Source organism: Cornus florida, unplaced genomic scaffold (genome assembly GCF_030987335.1).
Source record: "Cornus florida cultivar Cherokee Brave unplaced genomic scaffold, ASM3098733v1 CherokeeBrave_3.0.0_Hap2_Chr10, whole genome shotgun sequence".
Classification (NCBI taxonomy): Eukaryota; Viridiplantae; Streptophyta; class Magnoliopsida; order Cornales; family Cornaceae; genus Cornus; species Cornus florida.
Genome location: NW_026775580.1, coordinates 115,247,386 through 115,263,378, shown reverse-complemented (window position 1 = coordinate 115,263,378; position 15,993 = coordinate 115,247,386). Strand labels below are relative to the sequence as shown.

At 38.6% G+C, this 15,993-nt stretch overlaps 1 protein-coding gene across 1 annotated transcript; it reads left to right on the top strand.

Annotated features, from left to right (window-relative positions):
* Positions 1-1,887: 1,887 nt before the first annotated feature.
* LOC132277551 (ATPase 8, plasma membrane-type) lies at positions 1,888-7,522 on the top strand. Its single transcript, XM_059779402.1, has 15 exons — positions 1,888-1,932; positions 2,648-2,767; positions 2,880-2,978; positions 3,103-3,240; positions 3,321-3,635; positions 3,747-4,073; positions 4,183-4,302; positions 4,455-4,577; positions 4,658-4,762; positions 4,894-5,203; positions 5,325-5,839; positions 5,906-6,079; positions 6,190-6,372; positions 6,488-6,663; positions 6,866-7,522. The coding sequence occupies exons 1-15, from the start codon at positions 1,900-1,902 to the stop codon at positions 6,960-6,962; spliced, it is 2,835 nt and encodes a 944-aa protein (XP_059635385.1). The 5' UTR covers positions 1,888-1,899; the 3' UTR covers positions 6,963-7,522.
* The last annotated feature ends 8,471 nt before the right edge of the window (positions 7,523-15,993 follow it).

Here is a 15,993-nt window from a genome sequence, read left to right as displayed (position 1 = left end):
GAAATGTATTAATTTTGCACGTAAATGTTGTGACGTGGGTGATTGAATGATCAAAAGTTGGTGTATAGGGGTTACACAAGACAGTGAAAAGTGGGAGTGAAGATTTTCTAGAAACCCAAACCGGTCGACCGGTATCTTCACAGTATGTTTGAGCATTTCACGTCCGGTATCCGTTGGAACTTATGTTCAGAACCAGTCGACTGGTATCCCAAACTAGTCGACCGGTATCATGGCAGTGGGTTTTCCCACTGTTCATATCCCAAACCAGTCGACGTATAAGGAGTATATGTCGACCGGTTCTGCCTTTTCATGTAATTACCAATTTAAGTTCTTAAAATTACACTTTGGCATCATTTGAAGTTGAAATTAATTATTTTTATGACCCAATTAAATGCCATAATTATATTTTTGCCCCAAAAGAACTATTTTACCCCGGACCTCATTTTAATTATTATGTGATGCAAGTAAATGGCCATATTACCCTTTGAGTCTCAAATTATTGAATTGGGGCAAATTACCATTTTGTCCTTTTTGGACCTTGATAATTAAATTAAACGTGAAAAGACCGTTTTACCCTCAGATGATTTTGGGTCGGATAAGGACCCGTTTAATGATCCGGATCCAGTGGATTCGGGTCGTTACACCAATAGAATTAAAAAGTTTGGATTGGCCCAATTCAGGAATTTGACATCTCAAGAAATACATATGATGCATCCATCCTTGTAATACCAAAAAAAAATCCATGACCCATGGATTATGCTTTTCAGTGTTAATTTACAATCAGTTTTTTGTCCTTCGAAGTTAAATTTTCTCAGTTTTTGTGAGACATTTTCTATGCAATAAACGTTATGATTCCATAAGTTACCTGACTTTCATGATTTAAAATTTTTTTTAAAAAAAATACATTTTAGTAATGCATTGGAAAAATAAGCTTTCCTTATTCTGGGAACCCTTGAAGCCTTGGATCATGAAAATTGTAACAATAACAATTGTTTTAAATGCATGATTTAGTTTATGGTTATTTCTAAGTATGTAATTCTCAGTAACAAAGCAAGTGAACTAAGAGATGTTAGTAAGTGATCTTTAGAAATAGAAATACATTCTTTCTTTAAGTTCTAATTACAAAAAGTGTGGCAATAAAAATATCTAAAAATGACAACTCAACTAAAATATCAAAAATTTCAAATTAACATTTTGTTATTTATAACTGCTTAAAATAATAGCAAATCTTATTTATTAGTTATTAGTTAAAAATTTTAAATTAACATTTTGTTATTTATAACTGCTTAAAATAATAGCAAATCTTATTTATAAGTTATTAGTTAAAAATTTTAAATTAACATTTTGTTATTTATAACTGCTTAAAATAATAGCAAATCTTAGTTATTAGTTATTACTAACTCCTCAAACATTTTATGTGGTGCGTATTGTCCGAAAATAAAATTAATGAATGTTTGTTTATATAGAGGTGGAAAGTACGTAAAGCTAAGCGGGGGTTTTGGACAGCCGCAAAGCATGAATAAACCACCTAAGTTGTAGGACCCACACGTCACCGGTCAGTTGCGGTCAAATATGAATGGGTGATCACCGGTTGTTGGTCGCCAGGGCATACGGACGCCCACTCGTTCGTTACTTTTCCCTCCAAATTGAGAGAGAGTTCGTTATAAAGAGTCCCCTTTTATACCCAAGGCTTCTATTTCTATTGCTTTAATATTGTGGTCTTTGATGCTTATGTACTCTATAGGAGATACATAAACAAAAAATAAAAAAAAATAAAAAGAAAAGAAGAGGGACAGGAACGGACAAACTAGGGAGAGAGATAGAGAGAGAAAGTGATCTCTTTCTTTCTTTCTTCCTTGAACTTCTTCTTCAGGGTTCAACTTGGCCTCTAACGTAAACATGGAACAGATCAAGAACGAGCAAGTGGACCTGGTAAGCACATTATCCATAAACTATTTATTCTATTCAAAATTTCCGTCTATCTTCCGATCATAATTTAAATTGAGTAAAATCTTTCTATTTAATATGTGTCACAATCTATTCAATTGTTAATTTTGTACATTTTTCATGTTCATAATTTTCAAAACAAATCTAAAATGTTAAGAGGAGTCTATACATATAATACAGGAGATTACAATATATCTATATAACTTTCTAATAACTTCATACAATTATGCATATTGACTATCTCAATTTTTTTATGAAGCAAGCTGAATGGAGAGTCATTATGAAAAAATAAAAAAAATGAAGAACCATCAAATCAACGTGATTCTTTTCTTAATTGGTATTCAACTTTCATTCTTGACCTCTTTTGAAAAGTAAAGGACTAATATTGTTAGATTACTAGTCCGTTAATCAAATAAACACGGTTAAATAATGAAATGATAAACAGGATCATCAAATTATCACTATTCTATTATAAATAATTCTATTATAAATTTATTAATGAGTGATAATAGACTGGATCAAAACTTTTCATGGGTTTTGTGGGACCCAATTATAGGCCCCACATCAACAATCAAATAGATGGGAAGCCAACCCTTTGGCCTTTAAAGTGCTTGGATTTTCTTTTTCTGTTTTTTTTTTTTTTTGTTTATTATCCTTAAATTGTTAGGGATAACAAACGACTTTTTGAATGGGTGTGTAGGAGAATATTCCTGTTGAGGAAGTATTCGAGCAGCTGAAATGTACAAGGGATGGTTTGACATCAGATGAAGGACAGCAGAGACTTCAGATCTTTGGCCAAAACAAGCTCGAGGAGAAAAAGGCACATATCTTCTTTTGCTTATTTAACTCTTAATTTGTGGTAATTCCCTTTTTGATATGTACAACTTCTTGAACAAAAAATTGACCTTTTGTTCAAAATAATTCTAAAACAGGAGAGCAAAGTTCTCAAGTTTTTGGGTTTTATGTGGAATCCCCTATCATGGGTCATGGAGTCTGCTGCTATTATGGCCATAGTTTTGGCAAATGGAGGGGTAATTTCTACTAATAAACTATTATTATTATTATTATCATTATTATTATTATTATTATTATTATATATATTTGTACTTTGTTGATTTACAAGGATAACCATGGAAGTAGATTTGAATAATGCAGGGCAAGCCTCCAGATTGGCAAGACTTTGTTGGTATTGTTGTACTGCTTATTATCAACTCCACCATCAGCTTTATTGAAGAAAATAATGCAGGAAATGCTGCTGCTGCCCTTATGGCAGGTCTTGCTCCGAAAACCAAGGTATCATTGTCCATTCCTATTTTAGATTAGTGAGTCTACTAAATTCAAACAGTTACAAATTGTTTCCGAATATATTGAAGGTGTTGAGAGACGGAAAATGGAGTGAGCAGGATGCATCAATCTTGGTTCCAGGAGATTTGATTAGTGTTAAGTTGGGAGATATCATACCTGCAGATGCTCGTCTCCTAGAAGGAGACCCGCTCAAGATTGATCAATCAGCCCTAACCGGTGAGTCCTTACCGGTGACAAAGAACCCCGGTGATGGAGTTTACTCTGGTTCTACCTGTAAGCAGGGTGAGATTGAGGCCGTGGTTATCGCCACTGGTGTACACACCTTCTTTGGCAAAGCTGCCCACCTTGTTGACAGCACCAACCAAGTGGGTCACTTCCAAAAGGTACTGCCATCCTTTGTGTGCAATTCAATATTGCTGCTATGTTAGTTTCATGTATCTTTAAGAGAAAAAGTTGCTCAAGTGTTTTGGATGGTGGATGATGATTTTGATCAGGTGTTGACTGCCATTGGTAACTTCTGTATCTGCTCAATTGGGCTGGGCATGTTGATTGAGCTCTTTGTGATGTATCTAATTCAACACAGAAAATACAGAGAAGGTATTGACAATCTGCTTGTGCTTCTAATTGGAGGGATCCCAATTGCCATGCCAACAGTGTTGTCTGTGACAATGGCTATTGGGTCTCACCGATTGTCGCAGCAAGGTGCCATCACCAAAAGAATGACTGCTATTGAAGAGATGGCCGGTATGGATGTCCTTTGCAGTGACAAGACAGGGACTCTTACCCTCAATAAGCTCACTGTTGACAAGAACTTGATTGAGGTTGGTTAAAAAAAAAAACCTATTTTACCTGTGTGTGTGTGTGTGATTAATATACTTTGTTGACCAAAAGTTTTATAAATCTAATGAAGGTGTGTACTCATGATTGCAGGTGTTCCCGCGAAATTGTGACAAGGACACTGTTATCTTGCTTGCTGCTAGGGCTTCTAGGGTTGAAAATCAGGATGCTATTGATGCTTCAATAGTTGGGATGTTGGCTGACCCAAAGGAGGTATTTGACTGGACCCCCTTTGTCGTGAACTCTGATGTTCCATGTTAGCAAACTTTGTATCTATTACTTTCCGAAAAAAAAAAAAACCTTTGTATCTATTACATTTGAAGTTATTAACTTTTCCTATTCTACTTTTCTTGTGGGGCTTTTAGGCAAGAGCAGGGATCACAGAGGTGCATTTCCTACCCTTCAATCCAGTGGACAAGCGCACTGCAATTACCTACGTCGACTCTAATGGCGATTGGCATAGAAGTAGTAAAGGTGCTCCCGAACAAGTAAGATACTCCCCCACTTGTGCTATTGTACCACCATGACATTTCGTTTGCAATATCTAAATAACTCGATATTGTACCAGATAATTGAATTATGTGACCTGAGAGGCGAAGCGCTAAATAAGGCCCATGAAGTCATTGGCAAGTTTGCTGATAGTGGCCTCCGTTCTTTAGGTGTTGCACGACAGGTTAGTTACTTGTGTTTGTCAAGTTCTTGTTCAAGAAACCTTTTAGTATAACGTGGAGACATTTTCCTACTGAATTGGATCTGACATTTACAAGGACTGAAGTGGATTTAATGACTTGTTTATCTTTGTAGACAATACCAGAGAAAACGAAGGAGAGCGCTGGTGGGCCATGGGAATTTGTGGGTCTGTTGCCCCTATTTGACCCTCCAAGGCATGATAGTGCAGAGACCATTCGCAGAGCTCTTGAACTTGGTGTCAATGTTAAGATGATCACTGGTGACCAACTTGCCATTGGAAAAGAAACTGGCCGTAGGCTTGGCATGGGCACTAACATGTATCCATCATCCTCCCTTCTCGGTCAGAGCAAGGATGAATCAATTGCTGCCATTCCTGTCGAAGAGCTTATTGAGCAGGCTGATGGCTTTGCCGGTGTCTTCCCTGGTAATTCAATTTGGATTAAACTAAAAAAACAAACAATGCATACCAAATGGTATAAATAAAAAAATAAATAAAAGGAGGGTTGATTTCTAATCCAAGCTAATGTGAATCTTGGGGTATGCAGAGCACAAGTATGAGATTGTTAAAAAGCTGCAAGAGAGAAAACACATATGTGGAATGACAGGAGATGGTGTGAATGATGCCCCGGCACTTAAGAGGGCAGACATTGGCATTGCAGTGGCAGATGCAACTGATGCAGCCAGGGGTGCTTCTGACATAGTCTTGACAGAGCCAGGACTTAGTGTGATTGTGAGTGCCGTGTTGACAAGTAGAGCCATCTTTCAGAGGATGAAGAACTACACCATTTACGCTGTTTCAATCACAATCCGTATCGTGCTGGGTTTCTTGTTAATTGCTCTTATCTGGAAGTTTGATTTCTCACCTTTCATGGTATTGATTATTGCCATCCTAAATGATGGAACTATCATGACCATATCTAAGGACAGGGTGAAACCATCTCCCTTGCCTGACTCATGGAAGCTCAAGGAAATCTTTGCCACTGGCGTTGTCCTTGGAACCTATCTTGCTGTTGTGACTGTGATCTTCTTCTGGCTCGCAGCTGACACCGAATTCTTTTCAGTAAGTTAATGACACTGAACTGGTAAAATCAAATCGAAAACAATTCTAATATATTTAATTTTGCAGAAAAATTTTGGGGTTAGGGATATTAGGGAGAACAAAGACGAACTTACAGCAGCTCTTTACCTGCAAGTGAGTATTGTGAGTCAAGCACTCATCTTCGTCACCAGGTCACGAAGCTGGTCCTTCATCGAATTGCCTGGGCTCTTGCTTGTTGCTGCTTTCATGTTAGCTCAATTGGTAAATCTTGTGGGAGTTATACTTCAATTTTTATGAGTGTCTTTGTTTTGCCCCTTTTGATGTACTTAGTCACATTATCTTTGACAAAGTTTGGTAATTGCTCAATGTAGGTGGCTACACTTATTGCTGTGTATGCAAGCTGGTCCTTTGCTCGGATCCAAGGTGTTGGCTGGGGATGGGCCGGAGTGATCTGGATCTTCAGCATTGTTACCTACTTCCCTCTTGATGTCCTCAAGTTCATCATCCGTTACGCATTGAGCGGCAAAGCCTGGGATAATATGATTGAAAACAAGGTTTGTGTACAAACTTTATATAAATGTCAGAACTTCTAATCACCATATATAACTATAAAAATTTTCATGTACATTTTTTGACTCACCTTTTTTTTTTTTTTACTAAATTTTTTAGACTGCTTTCACAACCAAGAAGGATTATGGCAAGGGAGAGAGGGAGGCACAATGGGCCACGGCTCAACGTACAATTCATGGTCTTCAGAATCCGGAAGGCATGTCGAATGATAAGGGCAACTACCATGAGTTGTCTGAGATTGCTGAGCAGGCTAAAAAACGCGCTGAAGTTGCCAGGTTAGAACATGACTATAGATAAATATATAGATGAGTGACAACATATACATAAAGTGCTTCACAAACGTACAGAACATGCCTGTCACAACTTTGAGGGAAAAAAAAAAAAAAAAAAAACCTCTTATTCATTGCTTTAAAATTGATCAGCCAGGACATGCTTGATTTTTATGTAGAAATTCCTAAAGTAACACACTTGTTGCAGGTTAAGGGAACTCCATACTCTCAAGGGACATGTCGAATCAGTGGTGAAGCTGAAGGGACTAGACATTGAAACCATCCAACAACACTACACTGTCTAAGCTAAAGGGATCAGACAATCAGAACCATTGAACCAAAAGTGATAGAAGAGAAAAAAAAAAAAAAAAAAAATGGACTTCTTTCAATCAACTATTATTTGTCGGCGAAAAATAGAGGTGGTGGGAATGTTAGATGAAACTTTCTTATAGATGACATGATGTTAGAGAAAAATGGGTCACAAGGATGAAATGGATTAATTCCTAAAAGTGTTTCCTATATAAAATATTACAGACTTCTTTTATTATGAAAATATATCGCTTTATCACAGTAGTATCTCCCACTTTTCCTGCAAATTCTTTCAATTATGTTGGAGAGTTCTTCGGTTTCAGTTTGGGGTTCTGGAGTGCACAGCATTTGGTTCGCCCACGTTCTCAACTGACTGAAACTGGAAAAGTGCTGCATATGATGACTGATGAGGGTTGGGATATGTAGGTTGAACTTAGAAATTTTGTATATATTGATTTTAGGTATGTATATAAGATGATTTTGAATATCAATTATGGACACCCCTTTGTTCCCATTTTGTTTTAACTTAATAAGACTTCTTTGATCATGCTAGGTATTTTTAAGATGTGACTTTTTTGAGTTTGATAGTATTGATTTTCACTATTGCAAGGAAATGATATATATATATATATATATGGTGGTCCACAGGGAAGGTCATCCCTCCGCCCCTCATTTCCCTTTTACACTTTCGTCTTAACACTTTCCATGCCCTTCTTTTTTTCCTTTTGTCTTGCTTAATTCCTTCCATTTTTTCTCCCCTGCCAAACGGGATGAACGAATCTTCACCAAGAATTAATCAGAATGACAAAACTTATACCATTAAACTAGTCAAGCTAATGGATTCTGTGATAATTCTAATTTTCAGCATTTTAGAATTTTCTGAAAATTCGTTAATGCAAGGGCAATTTCGCCTTTTCACTTTACCATCCGGGTTTGTGGTTGGGTCCAGTTACATTTCCTACATTTTAATTTATGTGGTGATGTAGCATTTGTATGGTGCAATTGTGTATTTGTGGTGTAATTAGAGACAAAAAAATAAAGAGAAAAGGAAAATAATTTCAAGTGAGGCCCACCACTAACTTATTTGGTCAAGAAATCTTCTTTTCTTTCTCATTTTCTTTCTCTTTCCCGTATGCTCTCTCTCCCTCCCTCTCGGTTCCTTCTCTTTTTCTTTCATTTTGGAGACAAAAACTTTGAGGTTTGATTACTCAATCATCTTTCATCGGATTTAGGAACCGTTTGAGGCGAAACAAAGCTTGTAACGAACTCTACGCATCCATACTATCAATTTCCAGATTTGAGTCTTCCTTGGAGCTTGAATTTGGAGGACCTATTCTAGGGATTTCGGCTTGGATTGTGAGGTAGGAACATCTTAAGCCATGGAATCTTGCTCTATAATGAATCATGTTCCTCTATGTGTGTTATAGCATGTTTAATTGTTGTTGATTTTGATTAAAATGATTTAATTGACAATATGCTAGTTATGTAAATGTGTATAACATGGTTGAATGAAAAGTATGTCTATGTGATGGTTGTTTACATTTTTTTTTGAGGTTACTAACATGCTATAATGATGCCATGAGAACATGCTTATTTATTATTGTGCTAATGTGATACCCCTCGGATCCGAAACACATGTTGATCAGGCCCAGGCTCAAACCCGAGGGAATATCAAACAATTAATATTTTATAATGAATACGGAATACAAAATAAATTAAGAAATGAAATTAAAGCTGGAAGGAACTAAAAATAGAATCCGCAAAATATTATAATTATTAAAATCCATCAAACCCAAACTCCAAAACTCCATCAGTTTACAACTTGGGAATCCATCTCTAGTGGACCCCTATTAAACATCCAAACGGAAGATAGAACAAGTGTAATAAACGTCCAGAAATAAAACTATAGAGAGAGCCCTACATCGTCGGAAGAGTGAATAGAGACCTCTGCTCAGCACGAACACGTCTAAGCCTGGAACTGTCGTGTACCTGAAAAAATAGAAGTGGGTCAGGCACAGGCGCAAGTTCTATACTACTACAATCCAAACAGAGGCCCGATACGCATGTACATCCTAAACAATTCAACAATAGCTAATAGTCCGTAAATATATATATAGTCACACTAAAGGACTCTCACTGGACTACAGGCCGGTCTCAACCTGAATAGAGGTAACATGCTAAAACGCACACGAAGTGGGCATATGTACCTATACCTAAACAGGGTACACCTCCAACCATCGTAGCCAGCTACACATCCCGATGCATATAAGCTCCCTAGCCATCGGTCCTGAGGCTCAAGCTCATACCGAGGCACCATAACAGTACATATATAAAATCCATCCAAAATCCCTGATATTGCCGCTCAACAAGTAGTTGCCATGACAATACAAATCCACGGGACTTAACTTTTAGTTAATCCCATCCTTATTCCAAGTAGGTGGGTAATGGTATTGTTTTAAAAACCAAACCCATCCTTAGTATGCCACCGTCCCATACCGGTGCCTACTTTCCAATCCTCCAGTAGTCAATAATACCAATAAATCAAGTATATATCAACTAAATTCTAACATCCAACATTCAATGTTAGCAGTGATAAAATAAGCATTGATAAACAGGGTCACAACAACAACATATACATGTCCAATTTAAGTTGTTCCCTTTAATCTGATATAAAGACAGAATTAATTAAAACTTCCATTTAACACCTTACAAATGACATACAGATATGTAGGGTATGTATCACAAAATCCTAACCTCCACAGTTGATACTAACTGTGATAATGTAAGCATCAAAACAATATTCACAGTATGTATGTAGACATGCTCAAATTATAGTGTTCCACAAAACTGATCTAGTGTTAAACTCAAATCCTCCTAATATTTAAGTTCCAACAGTTGCTATAACAGAAGTTAAGATAGCTATCATCTAGACCCATCCTTCCAATAATTTATACTAGCAGTGGTAAGGAAAAACGTGAACCACAGAACCACAATGCATCCACAAACATGCTTAGTCTAGGTTGAACAAGCATACAACACTACTGTAACTACCAGTTTCATAGCAAAACAGATATCATTTTAGTTTGGTTTAATCTTCATTAATCCTGGAATCATTTAAGAGTGCAAAGAGTATGAAGCCTAAGGGAAAGAGTAAGGATAGAATCTTGCCTCAGAAACTTTTGTTCAAAGTTTCAACGTCGTCTTCTTAAAAAATCCCGGCGAGTTCCAAAACCCGGTTACTGTTCACGGGTACGAAACACTATTCCCGAACTCAAAATCTAATCTCCACCGTTCAGATTGTGCGACACTGAGTCATGAACCTATCCTCCAAATTTTAGCTCGATCGGACCACGGACGAAGCAGGATTGGATGTTTGATGAAATCTGGGCAGAATGGAAAAAAACCTGTGCGACCCAGTTACTGTTCACGAGTACGAATCACTGTTCCCGAGGTCAAACTTTGATCTCCATTCAAATTGTGCGTCACTGAGTCGTGAACCTCTCCTCCAAAATTCAGCTCGATCGGACCACGGATGAAGCGGGATCGGAGCTTTGATCAAACCTTGGCAGAATGTGAAAAACTGCATTTTTCCTTCTCCACTTCCACAAAACGTGTGCTTTGTTTAAAAAAAAACCCTACACAGACGTCTACCTTATACTTATAGAGTTTTCCTAAACCCTAGGTTCATTTAAGTCCAACTCACAATCCTAACCGGCCCATCCAATTAACGTAGAAACCTACGACGGCTATAATACAAAACCCTAATTTATACTGTAATTAAAACCCTAGTTAGATGTATTTACCTAATTACCCTATTCACCATTAAATACTTAACAAATAATCTAATTGAACAAAATAATAATTAGTAAACCCAATTAAACCAAATAAAACACACATAAAATAAGACACACATAGAATAATTAAACCAATTACACGTAAACCATTAATGCCAATTAAATAATTAAAATACTAACAAGTAATTCCAATAAAATAACTAAACCAATTACACTTAAACCATTAATGCCAATTAAATAATTAAAACACTAACAAGTAATTCCAATCAAATAACTAAAAATAAATATCATTTAAATAAATTAAATCACCACAAAAGAAATAAATTAAATCATCACAAAAGAAAACAATTAAGCACCTAAAAAAAAAAATAATGACACATAATCAAATAAAATGCACTTAAATAATAAATTAAATACCATTAAATACCAAGAATATCCTTTTTAAAATTAAGGGTATTACAGCTAAGTTCTCATTTGTCATTATATTGAGATCATGACATGAGCCTACATCTCATTAGGTTGCATGAAAAAGGGAAGTGGTTGTCTTGAAATGAAAATGGGGATTTGGGAATGAATGTTTTGGAAAAAAAAAATTGGTTTTGACAAACCCGGTCGCTACGGGGTTACCAACGGGCCGGAGGTTAATGTAGCCTAGGGAGGACTAGGGAGAATACCCTAGCGTGGTTGAGCTATTCGGGCCCCTCGACGGCGCCACGGGGTCACCAAGGGCCTAGGGACGGTAGCCAATCCTCCTCTCGTCGCGGCGGGGTTACCAAAGGGGGTTACATTAACTTTGAACGTGATGGTTTTGAGAATGAAAACGGGGAATGACTTTAGCATGCATTGCATCTCACTCCATTTACATTTGTGTGTGATTGAATTTGACTTGTACTTGTAATTATTTTTCCCCTTCAATGCATGTCCCCAATCTCCCATTGGCCTATACTTTATTTGGATTCACTAGGACACAAGAATTGTGTCTTAAGTGTCACCTGCTGAGCTATATGCTCACCCCTATATCTATATATATTTTTTCAGGTCTTGGAAAGGAACTGGTGGATGACAACCCACCTCAAGCTTGAACGGCGTTAGAAGTCCACTTTTGTATCTTTGTATATTCCCCATTATTTTGTAAAACACTAGAAGTGCAAAGATGTATAATTATTTTGTGGAACTTTGTCATGTAATATAACTAAAGTATTGATGATGTTTTGGATGGGGATTTGATAGTATGCAACTTGTTGATGAATGGATGGATAATCCTAGTTTGAAGCATTGTCTAGATTAGTTGGTTGTATCATTATCTTTTGTTGCCGTGAATTTGGAATTTGAGCCATGACAGGTTAAAAATGCAATTAAACAGGTTGTGATAGGCCTATTTTTAGGGGAGGTCATGCCGAATTTTTTTTTTTTTTTGGTTTAAAAAGTATTAGTTTTGAGTCGTTACAAATTTGGTATCAGAGCAAAGGTTCGAAAACCTTTAGGACGACGGGTAGAGGCCTACTTAGGGTCACATGGAATGTTGTTTGTGTTGCTTACTTGACTACTTGCTACATGATATTTTACTTAAATGAGCATGCTTAACTGCCTATGTGCTTACTGCTTACTTGTTTATGTTAAAATGTTTCTTGCATAGTCTTGCATGCTAAGTGTTGTACGGTATCAATTCTTGTTGAGTCGTCCACAGTCTTAGTGTCATGTTTCTGAATCGTTTTCTCGTTTTATAGCACGATGTCACGGCGTGAAGAACCTAGAGAAGTTGGCCCTAGGCCAACAAGGGGTGATGTTGGTGAGAGCTCCAGCTCCAATCCGGAGGAGCTAAATGATGAGAACATGCTTCTTAGGGACTTGATTCCCCCAAGAGTTGTTCCCCCAAGAAGAGAGAATATTGAAACACCCGTACCCGTAGAAGTGGGTGAAGGTTCTGTGGCATTGGAGTTTAATCGTTTGTTGCAAAATGTCGTGAGGGCAACGATTGCTGCTTAGTCGCAGTCGGCACCATAACCTACAGTTCAAGTTGAGGAGACGCCAGCTCAGAAGCGTCTCAAGATCTTAAAAGGGTTTTCTCAGTTGATGCCGGTAGTGTTTGAGGGCAGTGCGGATCTAATGGTAGCAGATGACTACTTGGATCAAGTTGAAACCCAACTAACCTCAATGGATGTGACAGAGGATCACTTGAAGATCATCCTAGCAACTTACAAGTTTGCTATGGATGCCAAGGTTTGGTGGAAGTCGATCACCAACCAGTACAAGATTGAAGAGATGAGTTGGGACAGGTTCAAGGAGCTGTTTTATGAGAAGTATTTTCTGCTTTCCAAAAGATGGGGGTTACAAGACCAGTTTCATAATCTTATTCAAGGGAACATGTCAGTGGCGGAGTATGAGAACAAGTTCACCTTACTCTCCCGTTTTGCTCCAGAAGTGGTGAGAGATGAAGCTAATAAGACTCGGAAGTTTGTTTCCTGGTCTTAATGATCGGATGAGGCCGTTGATCATGGCACAGTTCATTAAGGTTTATTCTGAAGCAGTGGAAAGGGCTTTGATGTTGGAGGCTGATAATAAAGAGAAAGATGCAAGAAGAGAACAATGGAAGCAAAAGAGGGGTGCAGGGCTATCTTCAGAGGGATCTTGGAAGAAGAACAAGGGTAGTTCATCTCAGTTTCAGGGACAACAGTCTACAAGATCTGCTCCTACCACTCTTATGCCAGCTGGATCTGACAGGAGTGCAGTTGTTTGTTATCAGTGTCAGCAGCCTGGGCATTACAAGTCCAGTTATCCGATGAGATCGTCTTCAGTTTCGTCAGCTCCGAAGGCTTGTTATGGGTGTGGCCAGCAGGGTCACTTGATTCGTGATTGTCCAGGCCAGGGAGCAGGCACAGGTAGTGGCAGGGGGTCACGACAGAGGCCGTTTCAGTCGGCTACAGTTCAATCAGGTTTCAGACCGCCGCCACCACAGCCTGCCATGTCTTCACAGGGTTCATGGTCAGTTAGAAAGGATACTCCTACTATGTCAGTGCAGCAGTCAGGTGTTCAGGTTGGCAGTCCTCAGGCACAGGTACCACAGGGACGTGTTTTTGCACTGGCACAGACCGATGCATCTTCTAGACCGTCAGTTCTTCGAGGTATATTTTCAGTGTTTGGTTGTTGGGCCCGTGTTTTGTTTAACTCTGGTGCATCTCATTCTTTCATTTCATCATCATTTGCACTTGCATCGGGGTTGGAAGTTAGTTTCTTGGAACGGGCGTTGAGTGTTGATACGCCAGTTGGGGTTTCAGTGTCTTTGAGCCGAATTGTGCGGGAGTGTCCCATTGTGATAGTCGGGCGGACTTTCGTGTTTGACCTTATCCTCCTGGAGATGACTAGCTTTGATGTCATTCTCAGGATAGATTGGTTGGCTTCATTTCATGCCACGATCGATTGTTACAGAGGAAGGGTTATAGTTTGCACTTCCAAGGGAGACTATTTCTTTTTCGTGGGAGATCGGAGTGATTCCCACATTTCATCGTTTTATGGAGTTCGTGGACGAAGTCATGGTGATTACTTCTTGGCTAGCCTTATAGCCGAAGAAGATGATGTTGGGAAAGAGGATTATCCTGCGGTTGTTTGTGATTTTCTGGACGTGTTTCCGGAGGATTTGACAAAGTTGCCTCCACACCGAGGAGTGGAGTTCTCTATTGATTTGATGCCAGGTACCGCGCCGATTTCTATGGCACCATATCGAATGGCCCCTGTTGAATTGGAAGAATTGAAGAGGCAGCTTAATGATTTGAGGATGAAAGGTTTCATCCGACCGAGTGTGTGACCATGGGGCACACCGGTCTTATTTGCTAAGAAGAAAGATGGATCTTTGAGGTTGTGCATTGATTACCGGAAGTTGAATCATGCTACCATCAAGAACAAGTATCCTTTGCCAAGGATAGATGATTTATTTGATCAGTAGAGGGGAGCCAGTTGTTTCTCGAAGATTGACTTGAGGTCTGGCTATTATCAGTTGCGGGTTAGGGATGAGGATATCCCGAAAACAGCATTCCGTACACGGTATGGACACTATGAGTTCCTTGTTATGCCTTTTGGCTTGACTAATGCGCCAGCGGCATTCATGGACTTGATGAATCGCGTCTTTCACGATTACTTGGACCAGTTTGTGGTAGTTTTCGTGGATGACATTCTTGTGTACTCACGGACTCGGGAAGATCACGAGGTCCATTTGAGTATGGTTTTACAGATTTTGCGGGAGCACCGATTGTATGCCAAATACGAGAAATGTGAGTTTTGGCTACAGGAGGTGAAATTTTTGGGGCATGTTGTTTCAGAAGGTGGAGTATCAGTTGATCCATCAAAGGTTGAAGCAGTTTTGACTTGGGAGCGACCCAAGAATGTGTTTGAGATCCGCAGTTTTCTTGGTTTAGCGGATTACTATCGGAGATTTGTGAAGGATTTCTCCCGTTTGGCAGCTCCTATGACCCGTTTGACCAGGAAAGGGGTCAAGTTTGTCTGGAATGAGGCCTGTGATTCATCTTTTCAGGAGTTGAAGACGAGATTGACTACAGCGCCAGTGTTGGTGATACCTGAGCGTGGCTTGGGTTATGTGATCTATTGTGATGTTTCACGTGACGGGTTGGGATGTGTGTTGATGCAGGATGGTAGAGTAGTGGCTTATGGGTCTCGACAGTTGAAGGCTCACGAGTACAACTACCCTACTCATGACCTGGAGTTAGCGGCAGTTGTATTTGCCTTGAAGTGTTGGAGACATTACTTGTATGGTGAGAGATTCGAGGTATTTTCAGATCACAAAAGTCTCAAGTACCTTTTTTCCCAAAAGGACTTGAACAACAGACAGAGACGATGGGTTGAGTTCTTGGAAGATTACAACTTTGATTTGCAGTATCATCCGGGCAAGGCAAATGTTGTAGCTGATGCCTTATGTGATACCCCCGAATTTTCGAATGCGGATTGGCCAGGCCCACGCCCGAATAACCAAGGATATCCAAACAAATTGATAATAAACGAACACAGAGTACAAAAGAATAAAAAAGAATAAATAAAATGCTGACAAGAAACTAAAATGATAATCTAATAATAAACCTCATAATATATTTCCAATAATTAATAAACTCTTCTGATACAACTGATCCTCCAAAATACAACTCGGGAATCCATACTGTGTGGACCCCTAGAAAATCCAAACTAAACAAATGACAATAATCTAAAACAGGAAACTGAATCATAAAGG

Excerpts from the sequence above, each read along its gene's own strand:
- LOC132277551 (XM_059779402.1), top strand. The coding sequence starts at position 1,900 with ATGGAACAGATCAAGAACGAGCAAGTGGACCTG. Across the intron at positions 1,933-2,647 it reads AGAACGAGCAAGTGGACCTG|GAGAATATTCCTGTTGAGGA; the intron begins GTAAGCACATTA and ends ATGGGTGTGTAG. Across the intron at positions 4,763-4,893 it reads CTTTAGGTGTTGCACGACAG|ACAATACCAGAGAAAACGAA; the intron begins GTTAGTTACTTG and ends TTATCTTTGTAG.